This window comes from Lissotriton helveticus, chromosome 5_1, assembly GCF_964261635.1.
Source record: "Lissotriton helveticus chromosome 5_1, aLisHel1.1, whole genome shotgun sequence".
In the NCBI taxonomy this organism is placed as follows: Eukaryota; Metazoa; Chordata; class Amphibia; order Caudata; family Salamandridae; genus Lissotriton; species Lissotriton helveticus.
In genome coordinates, this window is record NC_136065.1 from 1,090,843,679 (window position 1) to 1,090,863,395 (window position 19,717).

Here is a 19,717-nt window from a genome sequence, read left to right on the forward strand (position 1 = left end):
TCTTTAATTACCAGCCGTTTGTGCTTAATAAAACACGAGGCATCGCATGAATAATCAACAAAAAAAACACAAACCTAATATGCTAAGATAGTAAATGAGAAAGTATGTAAATGGGAGGCAGAACAAGCAACATCATACACATTACCAAATTGTTAATCCCCAATCTCACATGTGAAACATATTTGTTTTGAGAACTAAAATTCGAGTTCAGAGAAAAAACAGTCTACGAGAAATTGAGTATCTAAGAGCAACAATTTATTTCATGTTATTATACGTAATAGCTCTTGGTCATGAACTATCATATACATGATGACTGATCTATACTCAGAATTCCTGAGATGTATCAGGAATACATTAATAGTTCTTCCACCCTCTCCTGAGAAGTATCTAGGTGGGATGTGAAAAGGAGACAGTTGGTCTAGAACAAGAAAGCAGGTACTGTGCCTGCTGGTGTTTCTGTGGACTATTGTGAGAGTATCTGCTTTAGAGAACTACATGATGGTCACCCGGTATTCAATGTTGCGGTTCTCTCTAAGCCAGCCCATTTGATGTGCGAACTTCACCTGAAGAGGTACTGGATAGGAGTGGCCCAGTCTCATGTTTCCAACTATCCTTTGCTCTCTGCCTGTTTACCAGCTCTGTCGTCTTATGATGGGGAGTTAGGAGGGCTCCCCAGTTGTCTCCATGAACAATCCATCTTGTGACAGTGAGTAAAATGAATGTGTCTAAAAGTGACAGACATCCTCAACATTCTACCACCTACCACGTGCCTGTGTGGGATATTTCTCCACACGCATGCATCCAGGTGTGTAAAGAAGTTTATCATCAACAAAGGGGCGCAAAATAGGGAAAAATAACCAGGTCGCCCTCCACTCAGTGAACCATAATAGAAAAGACCTGATTATGAGTAAACACTGTCCCTTTATAAGATCACCAGGGGCAGTCTGAAACTATCTCTGCCTAGAAGCTGGCCTCATCAAAATGCCAGTCATACTTAGTTTCCAGTGTTCAATATAAAGGGTTTGTCAATACACCACCTAACACATTATCTCATGAGGTGAACCAGACAAAAGTATGTATGAGGTCAGAAAGCACCTCACGTAAGCATCGCCAAGGGTGCTGCTGGTTGGTACTCACCAGTTTGCTCACACTATCATCATTGATAACTTTCATGACCGTGAAGAAAGAAAAATCATGTACCAATTTTTGAAGGTGACGAAAGATAAGAATAAAGTGGAAAAGAATGCAATATTGATGCTTATGTCATTCTAAGCTAACAAGACCCCGTAGTGACAAAGAAAAAGTTGCTTCTCAAAGCTAAAATCAGTTGTGACTCACTTGCAAGTATACATACTTTTTTTTTTTTTTTTTAAAGTATTTATTGAGAACATAGTGCAGTTACACAGCGTCACGCCGACAACCCTGGGGCTGGCCGCTATCAAATCGTATAACGTCATAAGGGATGTGACATAGTAAACAGCATGCAATGGACGAACAGCAGTAGCATCCCAGGCACACCGACAGTGAACGTATGCAACAGTAAAAAATCAATAGTGCTTACAATTTTCTGGTAAATAGACATGCAGCGATCAATTGGCAAGGAAAGGAGAACAGATTAACTGTACAAATACGAATGCCCCAGGAGCAGAAAGCACACATTTCAAATCAAGCAATGTCTACCAACCATTTCCCCCCCCCCTCCCCCCTCCCCCACCCACTCCCCAAAAAAGAAAAACAACAACAGAACCTAACTCTGGTGCAGAGGAGAAAAACCACAAACGGGCATAAGGTCGGTTGTAAGGAAGGATCAATGTCTTTGGGCGGGGCGTTACAGAGCGAACGCACTGGCATCAGCAGAAGTCCCTGTAGCAAAGGGGACCATGTCTGCGCGAGGGAAGGAGAGAGGTCTACTCGTGCTGGGGGGGAGAAGGCACAGATTCCGGGAGAGGCAGAACAGAACCTGCACATGTACAGGCGCAAAGCCACACGCAGAACCCCATCATATCTAGAGCGCTCACATAAAATGCAGCCACCACCCATGGCGCATCGCCGCAGCGGAATACAGGTGCAGGATAGAGTGGGATCATCTCATATCATCAGATATCGCGCCTGGTAACGATTGTGCAGAGTCAGGGGAGGATGCACGCTCACGCGTCCACTGCGTGAAGGGCTCCCAGATGTCTCTAGGCCTGGAAGCGGTAGGCATCGTTTCCCAGTAGCGCTCAAGCTGTGTGTTGCCGTACGTCACATCCCGAACCCATGCAGCAAACGAAGGCAGGGCTCGCCGACCCCAGTGCACCGCCACCTGTCTCTTGGCATAAAGGAGCAGTAGCGCATGTAACTTCCTGTGTGTGGGCAATGTGTTATGAACCCAACCCAGTAGCCCCAGGAGCGGGGACGGTGTGTCTGACCTGTGAAGTATCTGGTTAATAGCAGTGAAGATGTCCAGCCAGTACTCCTCTAGTTTAGGGCAGCTCCATGCCACATGTATAAAAGAGGCATTCTCGCAGCCGCATTTCCAACACTCAGAGTCCTCCCTAAGACCCATGCGGTGGAGCGATATCGGCGTGCGGTAGTATCTGTGCAGAAACTTAAAATGTACTAATCTTAGCCTGTAATTGGGCGATAACATCGTAAGTTGCCCGCAGCAGAATTCCCACTGTTCCTCTGTCAGGGGATCCTCCAGGTCTGCATTCCACGCCTGCATTGAAGAAGGCACTATGATGGGGGATTGGTCCTGCATACAGTTGTACAAGCGGGACACAAGCTTTTTGGGGGAGGGTTTCGAAAGTAAATTCTGAAGAGCTATGAACTGCGGCGGCTCATCGGGGAACTGGGGCCACAGCGCCTTACAGGACGCCTTTAGTGAGTGGTACAAAAATAAGTCAGAAAATGATTCTGGGTGTCCCTCCTCGCATAAACCCAGGTCCCGAAAGGTGCCATCAGGGTAAAGGTCAGCAAATGTGTGTAGTGTCTGCCCTCGAAGCGTAATGGTGCCACCACTGTCACACAAGCAGGGTATCATAGGGTTGCCTCGCAGCGGGATCGCTGGCGCATACAGTAGGGGGAGTCTGGCTCTGTTTCGCAATTCCCGCCACGTCCAGCGAAGCATTTCCACCGTGTCTACGTCTTTCGAAGGGCGAGACACCTTGCCATAGATCGCCACGTTCAGAGGGGATGGGGCCGCCGCAGCCATCTCTACCGCAACATGCGGCTGGTAGGGGGTAGGAAAAGCCCGGAAGTGCAAGAACTGCGCCTGCGCACACAATGAGTATAGTTTCATGTCAGGAGCCCCCAGGCCGCCCTGCCGCAGCGGGAGCGTAAGCAGCGCCCAAGACGTTCTCGCCTGGCCACCAGCCCACACAAGCGCCAGCAATAGTCATCGCACCCGTGCATGAAAATGTGCCATCAGTGGTAGGGGAATATTGACAAATAAATATAGAAATTTGGGGAGGACAACCATTTTCGCCAGAGCTATCCTCGCGACCAACGATAAGGGTAGTTTGTTCCATATTTCCACCTTTCCCTCCAGCCAGTCTACTGCTCTTCCAAAGTTGAGAGACCACAACTCCTGCAAATCACGGCTTATCCAAACCCCCAGGTATTTTACTGCATCCAATTCCCAGCGCAGTGGGTAATCAGAGGACGTCTCTCGCGTGGCATCAGTGAGAGGAAAAACTACAGACTTCGACCAGTTAATGGATATCCCAGCCAGGCCCTCAAAGCGAACAAATTCACGCAATAGGGGGTTTAGATTTACAGCAGGATTGAGAACATACAGCGTGACATCATCAGCGTACAAGGACATCAGCAGGCTCCGTGAACTGAATCCTATCCCCCTCGCTGTGTGGTGCTGTCGAATCCGAGCGGCAAGGGGCTCCATCGCTATCGCAAATAGCAGCGGGGATAAAGGACAGCCCTGTCTGGTCCCGCGGGATATGGCAAATGACTGTGAGATAAGCCCATTCACGCTAACTCGAGCTCTAGGTGCGACGTACAGCAACTTAATCAAGTTTATGAAGAGGGGACTGAACCCCATCCTACCCAAAATCCTAAAGAGGAAGGGCCATTCGAGTGAATCAAATGCTTTGGTAGCATCCAAAAACACAACTGCAGCCTGTATAGAGGGATGCAAGTAGTGCAGAATGGAAAATATCGTCCTGAGGTTATGGGACGTCGCTCGGCCAGGTATAAAGCCAGATTGATCTGGGAGTGCTACCATCGGCAACAAAGGCTGTAGCCTGTCCGCAATGATCTTAGCATATATCTTTGCATCAACATTGATTAAGGAGAGGGGTCGGTATGAGTCGAGGACCTGGCAGTCCTTATCTGGTTTGAGCAGTGTTATAATTAAAGCTTCGCGCATTGACTCAGGCAGGGAGCCTAACTCTAGAGCCTCAACAAAGACTGAGTGGAGTTTGGGGGCCAATTCCTCGGCGTATGTCTTATAAAAGGCCGTAGTCAGGCCATCTGGGCCTGGGGCCTTGCTCGCAGGCATGCTTTTAATCACCTGAGCTATATCCTGGACAGTGATGGGGACATCCATATATTGGCGGTGAAAGTCATTAAACCAAACAATGGCGATGGAGTCTAGGAAGTCTTCCAGGGATTCAGGTACTGTGGGTTGTCTGGAGGTGTATAGGGACTTGTAGAATGCAGCAAATGTTTCCAGTACTTCTTCCTGGCCAACAATCATCTTCCCTTCACCATTCTTGACAGAGTGTATGTAGTGAGAGTGTGTGTGAGGAGCTATCATTCGCGCCAGAGTCCTGCTCGGCCTGTCCCCTTCACCGTATCTACGGGCCTCAGCCTGCTTCCCCAGGAAGGCGACCTCCCGTTGAGCTTCCTCCCTAAAGGCGAGCAATTTGGCTTTCATTTGACCTGCCGTTTCCGGAGAAGGATCCCGGCAGAATGCCAGGTCCAGCTCCCGTAGCTCCGATTCAAGTTGAGTCAAAGATAGACGTATAGCTCGTAACACCCCGGCTTGCCTAGCAATACATTGGCCGCGGATTACCGCCTTAAAAGTGTCCCACACCGTAGCCACCGTGGATGCCGAACCCTCATTTTCTTCAAAATAGTGCACAATATCTGCTCGAATTTCCTCTGTAAAAACAGTGTCCGTGAGAGCATGGGGGGGCAGGCGCCAAGCAAACGCTCGTTTAGGGACCCCGGGTATCCTCAATTCCAACAGGCAGGGGGCATGGTCAGAGAGAGATCTAGCTTGTATGGACGTGTCAAGCATCCACGATGCCACGGCAGGCGACACCAGCCAGTAATCTAGGCGGGACCAGGCTGCATGATGGCTGGTTATGCACGTACCCACTGCGTCAACTGGGTGCCTAGCCCTCCACACGTCAGACAACAACCCCTCCTCCATCACATCTAGAATTGACTGTCGAGCTCCAGTGTGTGTAGGTCTGCCCACACCTCTACGGTCTAAAGCATCGTTAAGTGGAACATTAAAATCACCCCCTAGGACAATTTGCGAACAATCCAACAGCATGATCCGGGCCCAGACATTTCTAAAAAAACTCTGGGTCATCTACATTCGGGCCATAAATGGCCGCAAGTATTAGTGGTCTGCCTTGTAGTGAACCATGCGCAATTACATATCTGCCCTCCCCATCCAGTATAATGTCATGTTCTTGCCAGTCTAGGCCTCTGCGAATGAGTATTGCTACACCTCTAGCATAGTTGGAATAAATCGCAGAATACACCTGTGACCATCTCGAGTGCTTCAATCTAATCGAAGGAGTGGAATTTACATGAGTCTCCTGCAAAAAACATATGTCGACATTATGTCTAGCAAGCATGCCATGCATCAATCTGGCTTTCTTATGATCCCCCAAACTTCTAATGTTCCAAGTCCACAGCTTAACACTCCCCATGTCGCATTACATTTAGAACAGCAAGTGTCAGTCCGATACCCGCCCCCGCCCCACCAACCGCCTCAGCCCAATTTGAGTATAGCAATATTGCATGTGAATCATCCGTCTGACAGTATCCTCTATAGCACCAACTTCGAACAATCAGCAAACAATTCAACCCCCCCCGCCACCCTCCACCCTCACCAACCCCCCAATCAGGTTGTGATAAAGCCCAACTACAGAAACCCATATCGTGTCGACAAACTAGACACTCAAACAGTGGGAGACACCCCGTGAGGCGTGGTGCTCCAGGCTTACACCCCCGTTTTCACAGGGTGGCTACATTCAAGTCAGATTCTCCATGACCCAAACGGTCAACATTACATAGGGCCGTTACATGATCGCTCAGCAGAACACTAGAAAAAATGTGCGTACCAGCAGTTTCATCCATGCAACAGGGCAGCATTTCGGAACCCACCCTCCTCTCCAGGTAAGGTACACATGGCAATAGAGTGAGCGATGGGGACTAGATTGGTTAAGCTAGACTTTAGAAAGGAAATAGATAGCGCCACAGTTTAACCAACGCTAACATATTAATCATTATCACTTAAGTCAGTCAGAGTCATTTTCCAGTCTCGGCGACTTACGCCTCGCCCCAGGCCCGCCAATGTGTTTTGCAAACTTCAGCGCGGATTTAGCATCTGTAAAAAAGTGTGTGGTGTGTTCATGAACTACCTCCAGTATAGCTGGATACAAGAGTGCGTATTTGATGTTAGCTTGCATCAGTATTTTCTTAGCTGGCAGGAACTCCTTTCGAGCCGCTTGGACCAGGGGGGTAAAGTCAGGGTAAAATGAGATATTGTTCCCTTTATGCGTGATCCTACCCTTCTCCCTAGCGAGGCGTAGGATGAGGTCCCTGTCCTGAAAGTTAAGCAGTTTAGCAAGAATGGGACGGGGCGGTGTGCCCGGCGCCGGTACCTTCCCAAGCGATCTGTGCGCTCTTTCAACCGTGAATACCTGTGAGAGGTGCGGGTCGAAGAGTTCATGGAGGAGATCCGCCACAAACACCTCCATCTTGCCAGTGTTGTCTGTCTCAGGAATTCCCGTAATGCGAATATTTGACCTCCTGGAGCGCGCCTCCAAATCGTCCGTCTTGGCTCGCAGGGATTCCAGTTCCTTTTCGATATTAGTGATGTGCTGCTTAGTTTGTTGCTGAAATTCGCAGCACTCAGTTTGCCTGTTCTCCAAGCAATCCAGCCTCGTTTCATGGGCATCCACTTTGGTTTTAACCGATTCCAGTTGTGAGCACATTGCATCCAGTTTAGTGTCAATGCTTTTCAGGCTCGCCCGGACTTCCATCATCAGTGCCCCGAAGTCCACGTCCGCATCGGCACCCTGTGACACGGACGTGTCCGCATCTTGGTCCGCCGAATTTTGTTTGTTAGGGCGCTTTTGTTCAAAAGTGATCTTGGGCTGCCTCGCGTCATTTTTCCCCATCCTGCGGTGAAGGGTATGGCGCGTGAGATGTCGCACAGTAGAGAGGGCCTCGCGGTGGCACGCACAGCGACAAGCAGGGCAACTCTCAGGCTCCAGATGTACACAGGGGTGTTGTGCACCCAGCTCCGCCAAGCCGTCTCGGCTCTGCGCGTTCATCCACAGACCAGCGCGGGCAGGCAGGGGGGGACAAAGCTTCAGCTCGGGCCCAGGCGGGTGCACTAAGTCTTCAAAATGGCGTTGACAACAGAGCCCCTGCGCGCAAGAGCAGTCCCACGGCCTCCAGCAGTGTATCGCCAAGCAGGGCACCCCACCAGGTATCGAGCAGTCACAGGAAGTCGGGCCCCACCGCAGTTAGAAGGAACTGGTGTGATAGGCGCGGATACAAAGTAGCAGTAGGGGGTGTCGTGTGTAGGCTTAGGGGGCTGTGTCCAGAGGGCACCTATTTCCACAGGACCGTCCCTCACAAATTAACCACTGAGCAGCGGGAGCAGGCCCAGACTACAGCCGCCGCGTGAACCACCGCAATCAATCCACTAGCGAAATGGCGGGCTCGCCTCAGGCGCGATCTCTCCGTCCGCTCCCAGGAGCTCAGCGACAAACTGCACAGATTAACGGGGAGTCATCAAGGGTATGTCCGCGCCGCAGCTCAGCAGTGACTCACCGGTAGCTTGCAAATGGGACAGCCCAAAATCACCGGGGTCCGCACACCGTCTCTGTCAGGGCTCCGGAGGGCCCGCCAATCACCGGCCTGTAGTCGGAAGCGGCGTCCAGTGGCGGCTCCACAGCAGCGGGTCTCCCGCGTAGCACAGCCCGCCCAAAGCACGAGAGGCTGCAGCTGTGCCCGTCGGCGGCCAGTGCTCTCAAAACTCAGGTCAGAGGAGGAGGTCAGCGTCCGCTGCCAATTCGCTGCTAAGACCAGGCACTTCTGGGTCTTGGAGAAGGATTGTGAAGGATTTCTATGTGTAGCTGGCGGAGCTCACTCACAGAGCGGCCATCTCGCTGCCTGGTTGGCCACGCCCCCGCAAGTATACATACTTTATTGCTCGAAGGGATAACACTCAGATTAAAAGAATGGCATGTGTTAGACTAACACATGCCGTTCTTTTAAAGAAGGTAAAGAAGTTTAACATCACCAGCAGGGCAAAGTCCAACTTCCCCCAGCAAGTGTGCAATCCTAATACATGATAACACTGCACATGTGCTCAGAGAGAAAAGTCAACAACAAGACTACAACTTCCAGAAGTCTAATGCACCTCTCTGTATATCTGGAGTCCATTTTGTGGAATAGCATCATAAAAGGCAGCTGGGCATTAGCATCCTTGCTCCACAAACACCTTTGTGTGTGAAGGCAAAATCCCGTGGGGTTCCTGTGACTTGACTTCCTTGGAAAAGTTTCCTAACTATAATTCATCATCAGGTTCCACGTGATGAAGACTGCTGGATTCCTGTTGGTCCAATAGAATCCCAGAATACTTATAACAACATTTAAAAAGTCTAATCTCACTCAAATCGTTCTTTAAAGAGAAAAACCAAGAATCTGAAATCTTTTACTCCCTTTTGAGCTGTCAAGCTTGCAGACGTCATCATTTCCTGCTCCAAGAACCACCCTCTTGGAGGAGACTATTGATTTCTTCAAAGAATAGGAAGCTAGGCGGGCCGCTCACTAATAACAAGGACTGCTATTACGGAGAACAACAATAACACCCAAGAAAAGTATTCTTATCGGTCATTAAATCTTTATCATATAATACCCTCTAGAACAGAACGCAAAGCAATATTATGTACAGCGAAGGAATGACAAAGGAGAAATAAATACAAGGCTTTTAAAGGTAGCTTCCCCCCATCTCTGAGTCCAATTTAGCGCCTCAACCAATGCAGTAATGGTTTAGTGAACTGAGTTCCATGTAACACAACAACATATCTAAGCCAAGGACACAGTGGACACCCTTGGCTTTCCAGGAAGCTGCCTGTGTATGCACTTACCATTCAAAGCTAAGGAATAAACTATTAATCTAGCTATTGCATGTGTAAAACCACATCCCTGTCCCTAAATCCCTGCAAAACATGTGTGCAAGAAGGCAGCTACTACTCTTAACTCCTTAATCTGATCTAGAAAAAATCTCAAAGTCAATTCAGAGAGGTCAGCCAGTGTAGGAAAAAAGTTCTAGCAATCGCCAACAATAGGTATTTTAGAATGTTTATTTGTTTGATTAAATATGCTGGGGTTTGACAATCCGTAACATCATTCACGTGATCCTTGTCCAAGCCCACTTCGGTCACCCTAGGGGTCCAACAGGGATTCGCCCTCTCACTTACACTCTTCAACTTAGCATGGACCCTCTAGCAGACTTCTTGACATCTTCTAGCATTCATTATCACACATATGCAGATGACACCCAATTGTACCTGAAAATTCCCTCTCCAGAAGACACCATGTCCATCAACACGACGCTAAAAAAATCAGAATTGGATTACTCACAGCCATCACAAACTTAACTCTGTCAAAACGGAATTCCACCTCATTACCCCACCTAACCACAATCTCTCAACTGCTTACCTCTTGTTATAGACTATGCAAGATATCTTGGAATAACACTGGACAAATTCCTGAACAAGCAGGATCAAATCACTACTGCCACCAAAGGATCGAATATTCAGATGAGCATTATGCGGGAATTAAAACCCTCCCTCTCCTAGGACCATATTAAATCTGCAGTCCAAGCCCCAGTCATTTCTAGGCTGGATTACGAAGGTGCTACACTCTGTGGCCTGCCTAGATACAATCTGGCCCCGCTAAGGGCCTCTCTTAATGCTGCTACCAGACTTGTCACTAAACAAAAAGAAACAAGCACATTTCCCCGGATCTAAAATCCCTGAACTGGCTCTCTTATGAGGCAAAAATAAAACAAAATAATTGCGTCTATGACGCATAAAGCCTTACATTTCAATACCCCTGGGTATTTGGCACACAAACTAGAATTATCGTGTGAATGCAGATCATCTCGAAGTGCCAGCTCCCTGCTGCTGAAACCACAGATTTCCCACAAAAAGAAAACGTGCAAACAAGTCTTCTCGGGTATCGCGCCAAAAGTTTGGAGTTGTCGGACTACGGAAATCCATCTGATTCAGTCTACCACCTCCTTCAAAAAAGAAGTGAAAATACTTCTGATAAACACATTTTTGCCCTAAGATTACACAGTATGTCTCTTGATCTTACCCTTGACTACTATTCATTTGTTGATCATGACTACTATCCTGCTGATTTCCTATGGAGGTCATGATCCTCAACTTGTTATTCTTCTCCGATTGTACCTCTCTCGTATATTTTACTGTTCTCGTCTCCTCCTTGTCTCTTACTCCGCCCACATGTAAAGCGCTCCGATACCCTCACAGGTCATGTTCGCAGTATATAAATCCTCATAAATATTTCAACAATATGATTAATGGAAACATCCCTGCATCACATACTTTATGCGACATCTCACGCCACTGAAACTAGACGATCTTTACTTCTGGATTTGAAAACAAAGTGGATTTGCCTAAATATCATTCAGATCCTGCAATATAACCATTAATATACCGGGGTAAAGGTGCCCTTATTACAAAAGTTGTTTTTAGATTAAATTAGTAAAATGAACCATGTTGCCTAAAAAGTTGGGCTTTCACATTAGTCCCCCAGACAGCAATAACACACAAAACAGCATTTATGCCTGCTATTTCCATTTCATAGTGACTGATAATAGATGTGAAGCATTTTTCAAAATGTTATGTTACCTTGTAATGAACCCAGTCAACAGCATCTCGTACGTCCTGAAACATGCTCCTGAATGACATGAAGAGGTCTCCGTCTTTGAAACCAGCTTCACAGCTGCCAGAAAGAAGGCCATATGGCAGTTACATAGCAGATCTTATGTAGAATTAACGCAGTTAGGCAGAGGTAGAATAGCAGAAAACATCTACTTGCTTTACTTTCACGAGAACTAAGCAGGAAATATATGAACAAATTCGAGTGCATAGCAAATGTGAAACTAAAGAGGCAGTGAACCAATGGGTATTGGTAGTAGGCGCTATGTACAAATAAAATGTACAGAGGGGTTTATTTTTCGATATAAACTTTATCGGAAATGAGCAAGCAGTGTTGTCGCTTTTACATTTTTTTAATCTCGGATCTTCTTTGCACGCTCAAATCACTTGAGATTAGCATGAAACCACACACACAACACACTGTCCCCATAACAAACTGCAAAAATCATAAACTGAAAAGCTAATTGTCCACTGCTGAAAACAGACTTTAATTAAGTAACCCACAAATTGGTTAGCTAGAGGGATTGAAAGGGGTGGGAGGAGAACAGTCAGGACTTTAAGTGGGAAGAAAAAGGTGGCATGGGGACAAGCAAAGAGACCTAAGAAGCATAACTAACAACTGTTTGTAAGATGTGTCGCCTATGCAATTAAGTGTGTGACAACATATCGACTGCTAACCTATAATTCATAAATAGTCCGTTCCTTTCAACACAGCGTTAATAAAACGATCAAGTAACTTATTATTCAAGAATTTAAATAGTACAAATTTCCTGGGTACATGTAAAATGTGGAAAAGGGAAAGTATCATTTATTTATTTATTTTGTTTTTTATAGATAAGCACCACCCAAGTATTCAGATAACTTTGAGTGTCATAAAGAGCTGTTTGCCTAAGACAGACAAACATGGAGAAGGTAACTGGGGAATATAGGCTTGGGAAGGCTGTTAAGAACAAGTTAACCTTAAATACCGCTCTTACAGGTGATCACGGGTGATATGGTGGTGCAGTTCCACAGGAGACCAGAGGCCTCTGATCTCACCATTGTCTGGTGACCTTCGCAATGTCTCCGTCCCCACAGTAAGCTCTGGTGGGGGCAGGTAGAATTGTCTGCCACATGCCAGAATGGCATGCACCAACCACCAGCGCAGATGCCATCTTGCTCCTTCTGACATGCAGATGTTGTTGACATGAGGGTCTAGGCGTATGCCCTACGCCAGTAGACCAAGAAGCATCTGAATTATCAAGGCAGGCACCAAGGCATGAGTCTGAGACACTGGCATCATAGCATGAATGTCGGGGTGCCACTGCATAGGCACGAAGGCCTTCTTGTCCAGAATGGCCCCAAAAAAGGGAATCATCTGCACAGGCCAAAGGGGGGGATTTCAGTTGCTGATGGAGAACCCCACAGTGTAGAGCAACATAAATTCCACTTTCTAGTAGTCTGAGACTAACTGGAGCAAACCTGCATAAGATGAGTACCGGCCACTACTTTTGTAAAAACCCAAGGGCCCGAGACAGGCTGAAGAGCAGGACGGTAAACAGAGTGCTCCAATCCCATGTCAAACTGGAAGTAAAGCATTTGGACCAGCAGGATGGACACATGAAAGTACACAACCTGTCAGTCCATGGACACCATCCAGTCACCAGGATTCAAGACCAAAAGTGCCTGTGCCAATGAACTTGTTCTTCCTGAAGAAGTTGTTCAGAAGTCTGAAATCTTGAATCAGTTTCAGACCCCATCCATCTTGTGGACCAAGAGAGTCAAGAAATATTCTGTGCCCCTCTCTGTCTCAAGTACCAGTTCCATTGCACCCTTGGCAAGCAAAGTCTGAACTTCTCTGGCTGGATGGCAGCACGATGACCAAGTTCTGGTCCTAAACTAGAGGAATGTGGGGCATGGTGAATAAAAAGCACATTAAACAACCTTAAGGACAAATTGAATAACCTGAAGGACTGGACCCACTGGTCCGAAGTAACTATACACCAGCAAGTAGGCAAAAAACAAATCCTGCAACCCCCCCCCCCCTCCCCTCACACTTTCCCCAAATGACCAAGTTAAGGGAAAAGAAAGTGGCGTAGCTGTGCTGCAGCAAGTAGGAACAAGTAGGAGGACTTCTGCATCTGTTGGTGGCCACGGCCTGTGCCACCTTCGCTCCGTTTGATTCATGAAAAGGCTGGATAGGTTTTGGGGGCTGCCTTCTCAGTAGGCAAGGCCCTTTGAATAACTTTGAAACTTCTGGTACTGCAAATGGAACTGGTGAATGAGAGAAAATAACCCCAGCCCTAGCCCACTAGCCATAATGCACTCCGAGCTAATCCACATTCTCACCAAAAAGCCTGACTCCATCAAATAGCATGTCAATCAGTTAAGTTTTGATATGCCGAGAGACACTGGTAGCACACATCTAAATGTGTCGTCTGAAAACGACAGCACTCCCCATGCCACAGCTGAGAGTCTGTAGTGTCCAGAGAGACCCTCAAGATATATTTTGACACGTCCTGCCTATCATGTACATAGCTTAGCCAAAGAAAAATCTGAAAATCCCAGGGACATCAGATCGCTGTGTTGCATGTGTTTATAACTGTGTATGAGAGCTTTCAATTATCATAGGGCCAAGTTTGCAGAATACAAAACTTTTTTGTCTACATTGTAAATTCTTTTGAAATTTTTATTTGGAGGAGCAGTAGGAAAAGCATTAGGGCTCACCTTGCTCGCTAAGACTTCCTGGATTTGGATGTTAGACCTTGAGCAGGCCTGTGGTGCGCAGCAAAACAGAATCTGACAGGCAGCAGAGAACAAGATTCGGACCAAGTTGCCACAAAAGTCAAAGCTTCATCAAATGGTAGAAAGGACTCAGCCGTTGATGGCCCAAGCTGCAAAATCTCAGTTGGCAAGTTTTCCGCAGTCTCCACTGTAGGCAACTGCAAACCCAAGACTTTTAAAGCCCTGAATACAACTACGGCAAATGATACACTCTCCTCAGAATGGGGTCCACAAGGGCATTTCTGTTTCAGACAAAGTGTCTAAACCACTGACATTCTGAAGATCGAGGTAAAGTCCAGCATCAGTAGAATCAAGGAGGAGTAAAATATCTGCCTCCTCATCATCATCTTCATTGTGGGGAACATCTTCCAGTCCTCAGGCCAGATAAAAGTCAGAACATAACATGGCTTCCAACCTATTAGTACTGGGGCCTTATTACAGCAAGTGCCCCGGGGTCGCAGTAGGCGTTTTCACCCGCTTTTTGCGCCCCAAGGACACTTTGGTATTACAGAAGGGGGTGCAGAAGCTTGTGCGTCCCCTTCAGTAATACCGATAGCGCTGGTGCACTTAAAGCGCTACCTTCAGGGGGTGTTCCGTCACTTGCATAGGGGCGTTTCATATGTAAATAAGGGGATTCCTTTGCCTGTGCGCCTGCGCCATATTACAGACAGGGGCGCAGAGGCAAAGTAGCTATCAAAGGGCGCACTCATAGTTTGCCATCTAGGTGGAGCACTGTGAGTGCGCCCCCTGAGAGCTGCCGTCTGGATGGGGGGAAAGGGGTCATATGAACCCCCAAGTCACTGACTGCACCCGCCTGCAAGGGTATCTCTTTTCCTGTAAAAGTGGAGGCGGGTGCTGCCTGCAATGTGATAACACAAAGCGGATTCGTGTTTTCACAGGAATGCGCTGCCCTGGGGGCCGTGCATTCACAGTATTAGGGCGCATTTTCATTGTTTGCACCGGGTGCATCTTTTAATAGATGCGCCCGGCGCAAACAATGAAAATGCATAATAGGCCCCCTGGTGTTGAAGTAAGGTAACAAAAGGAGAATCCTCCCAAGCACTGGCTGCACTTTAGTTATCATGTAGCACAACACAGGCTGAGATCTTGACAAACTCATCTCAGGACCTGAAAGCGGAATAGGGTGGAGTCAAGAAATCGGGTCTTTGAAGCCAAACCTGGAGCTGAGCTGGGAAAGTATATTGAGATATCAGGCCAAGACCGCACTGGCCAGTTGGTGCTGGAGTGGAGGCTGCCAGTGAAAGTTCAACTGAACCCCTGATGGATCTATAGGGTCCAAAACCACACCAGAGGGATCCGGACCCATTCAAAACAATGGCAACATCTCCTCCTTAAAGGTCTCAATCAGCTATAAAGTGAATTATGTCCTGAGAAATTAGGAGTGCATTGGCTCTAACCAATCAGGTCTGAAACAAACAGTGCTGTCAGAGTTAGGACTTTTGATTGCTGACTGTCCAACTTCTCCCAAGAGAAGGAGTAGCAGGACTGAGTTGAATCCTGCTTGGCTTTTTTGTGCTTTATTGAAGAATTGTCTTTGAATTTCCCTTTGGATTTCTCAGAGGATGAAGATTCGGATTGGCCTTGGACCTTCGAAATGGACCGGCATCATCTTTTGTGCTCTGTTATGTAAACCTTGACTTGAAGCTCCCTGATAGAGTTCAGGTGCATCAGAGAACATTCATCTCAGGACTTTAGTTTCTTTGGGTACAAACACGAGTCAAAGATAAACATGTAGATCATTTGCCGAAATCTGCTTCCAGTAGGTGTGGCACAGCTTACGTCCTATGGTCTTTGGGAGGGATAGCCTTACACACTGTTGAAATTATACTTTTCAATGGGCGGTGGATGGCCTTTTAGATTTGGCTGGCCTGGCTGCCCTATGTAATATCAGTACGTGCCTCTCATTGATATTGGTGGTGTGGAGAATTGGATCCTGTTGCCGCAGTGGACTGGGCCTGGTTGCTCTCCCTGCCTATTGTATAGGGGGTGTGCCCCATTCTGTGTGGGAGAGTGTTCTTATTTGGAGACACCATAGGCCGGAATGACAAGTCCCAGCGGCGCCTCACGTTTGAGACGTGCAAGACATCTCAGCCTCCCCAGAGTGCAGTCTTGGATGCGGAGGCAGATGCCCCGGGACCGGAACAATCCACTTTGGAAACCGCGCTACTAGCCATGCTGCAGAGCTTCCAGTCTATAGAAGGCACGATGGCGGCAGTAAATCACCGCCTAGACCACATGTCCTCCCAACTAGAAAAACAAAAAGCTAGTATGGGAGAGGTGGCGCAATGGGTGTCCGCCGCAGAAGATGGCCTAAGTGACATTGCGGGGAAGGCCTTGAACATGGAGAAGGTCCTCGCCCTCATTCAAGCAAAGAATGAGGATTCAGAGGCCCGTTCCCGGAGGAACAATATTCGCATTCTTGGCCTGCTGGAGTCCACAAATGTGGGGAAAATGGAGTCCTTCATTGAACAGTTGATCACTGAGATATTTGGAACCACTCACCTATCGCCTATGTTCATCATCGAGCGTGCTCAACGTTTACTTGCTCCTAAGCCGGTCCCGGGTGCACCGCCGCGCCCAGTCATTGCTAGGGTGCTTAATTACTGGGACAGTGACTCTATTCTGCGCATGGCCAGGGAGAAGGGGACTATTGAACATCAAGGGAACACCCTAACCGTTTTTCCTGATTATACTGTGGCTGTGCAGGCGGTGCATACAAGGAGTATGGTGCTGTGAAAAATTTCTGCAAACGGAAGGGGTCCCATATGCAATGCTATATCCAGCCCCCGCCTGCGGGTAGGGTCTGAGGATGCCTACAAAATTTTCGCCACTCCTAAGGCTGCCATGGAATACGCAAAGCTGTTGAAGAAGAGACGGCGCGAATCCCAAACAATCTCTGAGACTGAGGACTGATGAGGACAGTGGCACTATTATCTAGTTATAGTTTGCACTATTTTGTATTATCTGGGTGCGCTGGTTTTCTTGGATGTCTATCTATAATGCCTATCGCTACTAACTAGTAGTTTTTCTCGCGATGTATTTCATCGTACCGTCTGGGACCGCCCTCTGTGGCCTCAGAAACTATGATGCATTACTGTACTATTGGCACCATTGGTGTTTGCTTAGCCACCTCCTATTAGATAGGAGGACAGAAGTTCTCGACGCCCCCCCAATGGGTGTACCCCGTACTTGCATTTTGCTCTCTGTTCTTGGTTGGGGTTGGGATGTTCAGGGATGGGATGGCTCTGGCGAGTTGGGGGTGCTAAAGTGGGAGGGGGGATGTGGGAATGGGAGACTTTTTTTTTTTTTTTTGCAGGGGGGGGTACACTGAGATGGGAATGTACTATGATTTTTGTTTATTGGATGCCTCCTCAAAATGCTGTATTGGTATTTATTTGGCCTGGAAGGTATGGTCCTGCAGCGTGACAGCTTTGTTCATTAATGTCGACCGCTGACCATGAAAAATATTGTTCGATTTCTAAACTGGAACGTGCGAGGGCTTAACTCCCCTAAGAAGATTAGGTCTGTCTTTGCCTATTTAGATCGTATGGGGGGTGCAAGTGGCCCTGTTACAGGATACCCACCTTACTGTGGAATCTGTGAGAACGCTGGGAACACGATGGGAGGGCGTTAAGGTGGCATTCTCCTATTCATCTTATTCTAGAGGAGTATTAGTGCTTGTTAAAAAAGGGGTCCCGTTTACAGTGATTCGTGAGGAGACAGATGAGCAAGGACAAGTGGCGCTTCTGCATGGCTAATTGGGTGGCATGAGTGTCCTACTAGTGAATGTCTATGGCCCGAATGCGGATGACCCCTCCTTCTATTCTGATGTGTGGCGTAGAATTGCTGTGTTTCCCCCTGTGGCGCTCATCTGGGGTGGAGATTTTAATATATGTCTGAACTTAACGTGAGACAAAACAGCTAGTGGCAAGGCACGCCCCAAAAAAGCATCTGAGGCACTACGGGGAATATGTGACGCAGGGATCTTATATGATGAATGGAGGTGCCGCCATCCTGGAAGTCGGGAGGGCACGTTATATCCACAGTTCAGGGGTCCTAGTCCCGAATAGATTTCTGGTTACTCTCTGAGTCCTCAGAAAACAACGAGAGAGTAAGGGTATAAATATTCACTCTTACACCCCTTACCATATTTGTAATAAACAACAGAAGAGTGAAGAAAATGGGGAGGAAGAAATAACAAAAACAAACACAAAAGCAAAGGGATGAGACAGTACAATTTAAGAACCCTCACTCACCAACCTAGTGGTGACATGCTTCATCACTGGGTTCCCACTGGAAAGACCTAATGTCTTTCCAGTGTGCTTCAACGCCTGCTTACAGCGGAGCTGGTTCTTGTGTGTGTTGAGGGTGTATTCCGGCCAAATTTAGCTAGTGAGTGCAAAAAATGGGGGTTTAAAAAGCGCAAATTCGTGACTTTCAACAACTTTATTAATAGTCCGGTTTGCACTGGTTAAAAACAGATTTAAATGGACCCATAGGAATGGTCTCAAATGTTCAAGACCCCTAGTCGGTTTGCACTGGTTAAAAACAGATTTAAATGGACCCATAGGAATGGTCTCAAATGTTCAAGACCCCTCTCTGAGTCCGCTTGTTCGTGGGTGATGGGGGTGAAGCATGAAGCACGTACGTTGTCGGATCACTCTCCAGTAACCCTGGACATGCGGGTCCCCAAGTGCGAACGTCTGCCATACCCGTGGTGCCTACAGCCAACAGAATTGGCAGACCTAGTTTTTAAGCAGACGGTCAATGAGGCGATAGGGAACTTTTTTAGGGAAAATGAGGGCACTGTCGATAGCGCGGGAGTGCTTTGGGAAGCCTTTAAGGTTACTATCAGAGGGGTGTGCATTGGGGCCCAGGCGGGAGTATTGCGGGATGTCCGGCGCCGCATTAAAAAGCTGGCTTCCGATATTTCTGCACTCTAACGGGAGTATGAGATCAACCCCTCTCCGGCAACACTGGCAGCTATACGAACACTTGTAACTGAGCACAATGAGACGGTGGACCAGGAATTGCTGCACTGTGCTCGCCAGAAGATAGCTCGTTATTATGGGGAAGGGGGGCGCCCGAGTCGATCCCTGGCGCAGAAATTAGCGGCACCTAGGACCAAGGAACACATTGCGGAATTGATAGATTCAGAAGCGGTAGCTCATTACTCCACCTCTGAAATTAGTGACACATTTGTGCAATTCTATGCCCAGTTATATGCTGCCAAGCATGATTTGACACCTGAAGAGATCGGCGCATATTTAGACGATGTGGCCTTGGGCTGGCTCTCCAACACGCACCAGGAATATCTGGTATTGGCATTTGATGAGGAGGACGTTAAGATAGCTATCATGTCCCTGCCCACCTGCAAGGCAGCAGGATTGGATGGCCTGCCAAGTGAATTTTATAAGGCGTACGCATCAGAGTTGGCCCCGCGGCTCTTGGAAGTATTCGCTGAGGCATATGACACGGGGAAGCTGCCACCGTCGCTTAGGGAGGCCTTATTAGTGACCCTGCTAAAACCAGACAAAAGTCCGACTAACTGTGAATCGTATAGGCCACTCTCAATAATAAGTATTGATACTAAAATCCTTGCAAAAATAATTGCAACTAGGTTGCAGCCATTGGTTCCCCTACTGGTCCTACCTGACCAATCTGGATTTGTAACGGCGCGCTTCACTACGCACAATCTACAAACTATTTTCTCCACTCTACATTATATTTTGACCCTGATTTTCAAGCAGTTGTTTTGCTGCTAG

At 47.6% G+C, this 19,717-nt stretch overlaps 1 protein-coding gene across 10 annotated transcripts in view; it reads right to left on the reverse strand.

The window, feature by feature from the left end:
• NT5C2 (5'-nucleotidase, cytosolic II) overlaps positions 1–19,717 on the reverse strand; it is a 509,579-nt gene that overhangs the window by 115,032 nt on the left and 374,830 nt on the right. For all 10 annotated transcript variants that reach the window (XM_078643682.1, XM_078643688.1, XM_078643683.1 and 7 more), the window contains one exon: positions 11,139–11,232. In XM_078643682.1, coding sequence (XP_078499808.1) covers positions 11,139–11,232 — 94 coding nt within the window. The remainder of the gene's footprint in view (positions 1–11,138; positions 11,233–19,717) is intronic.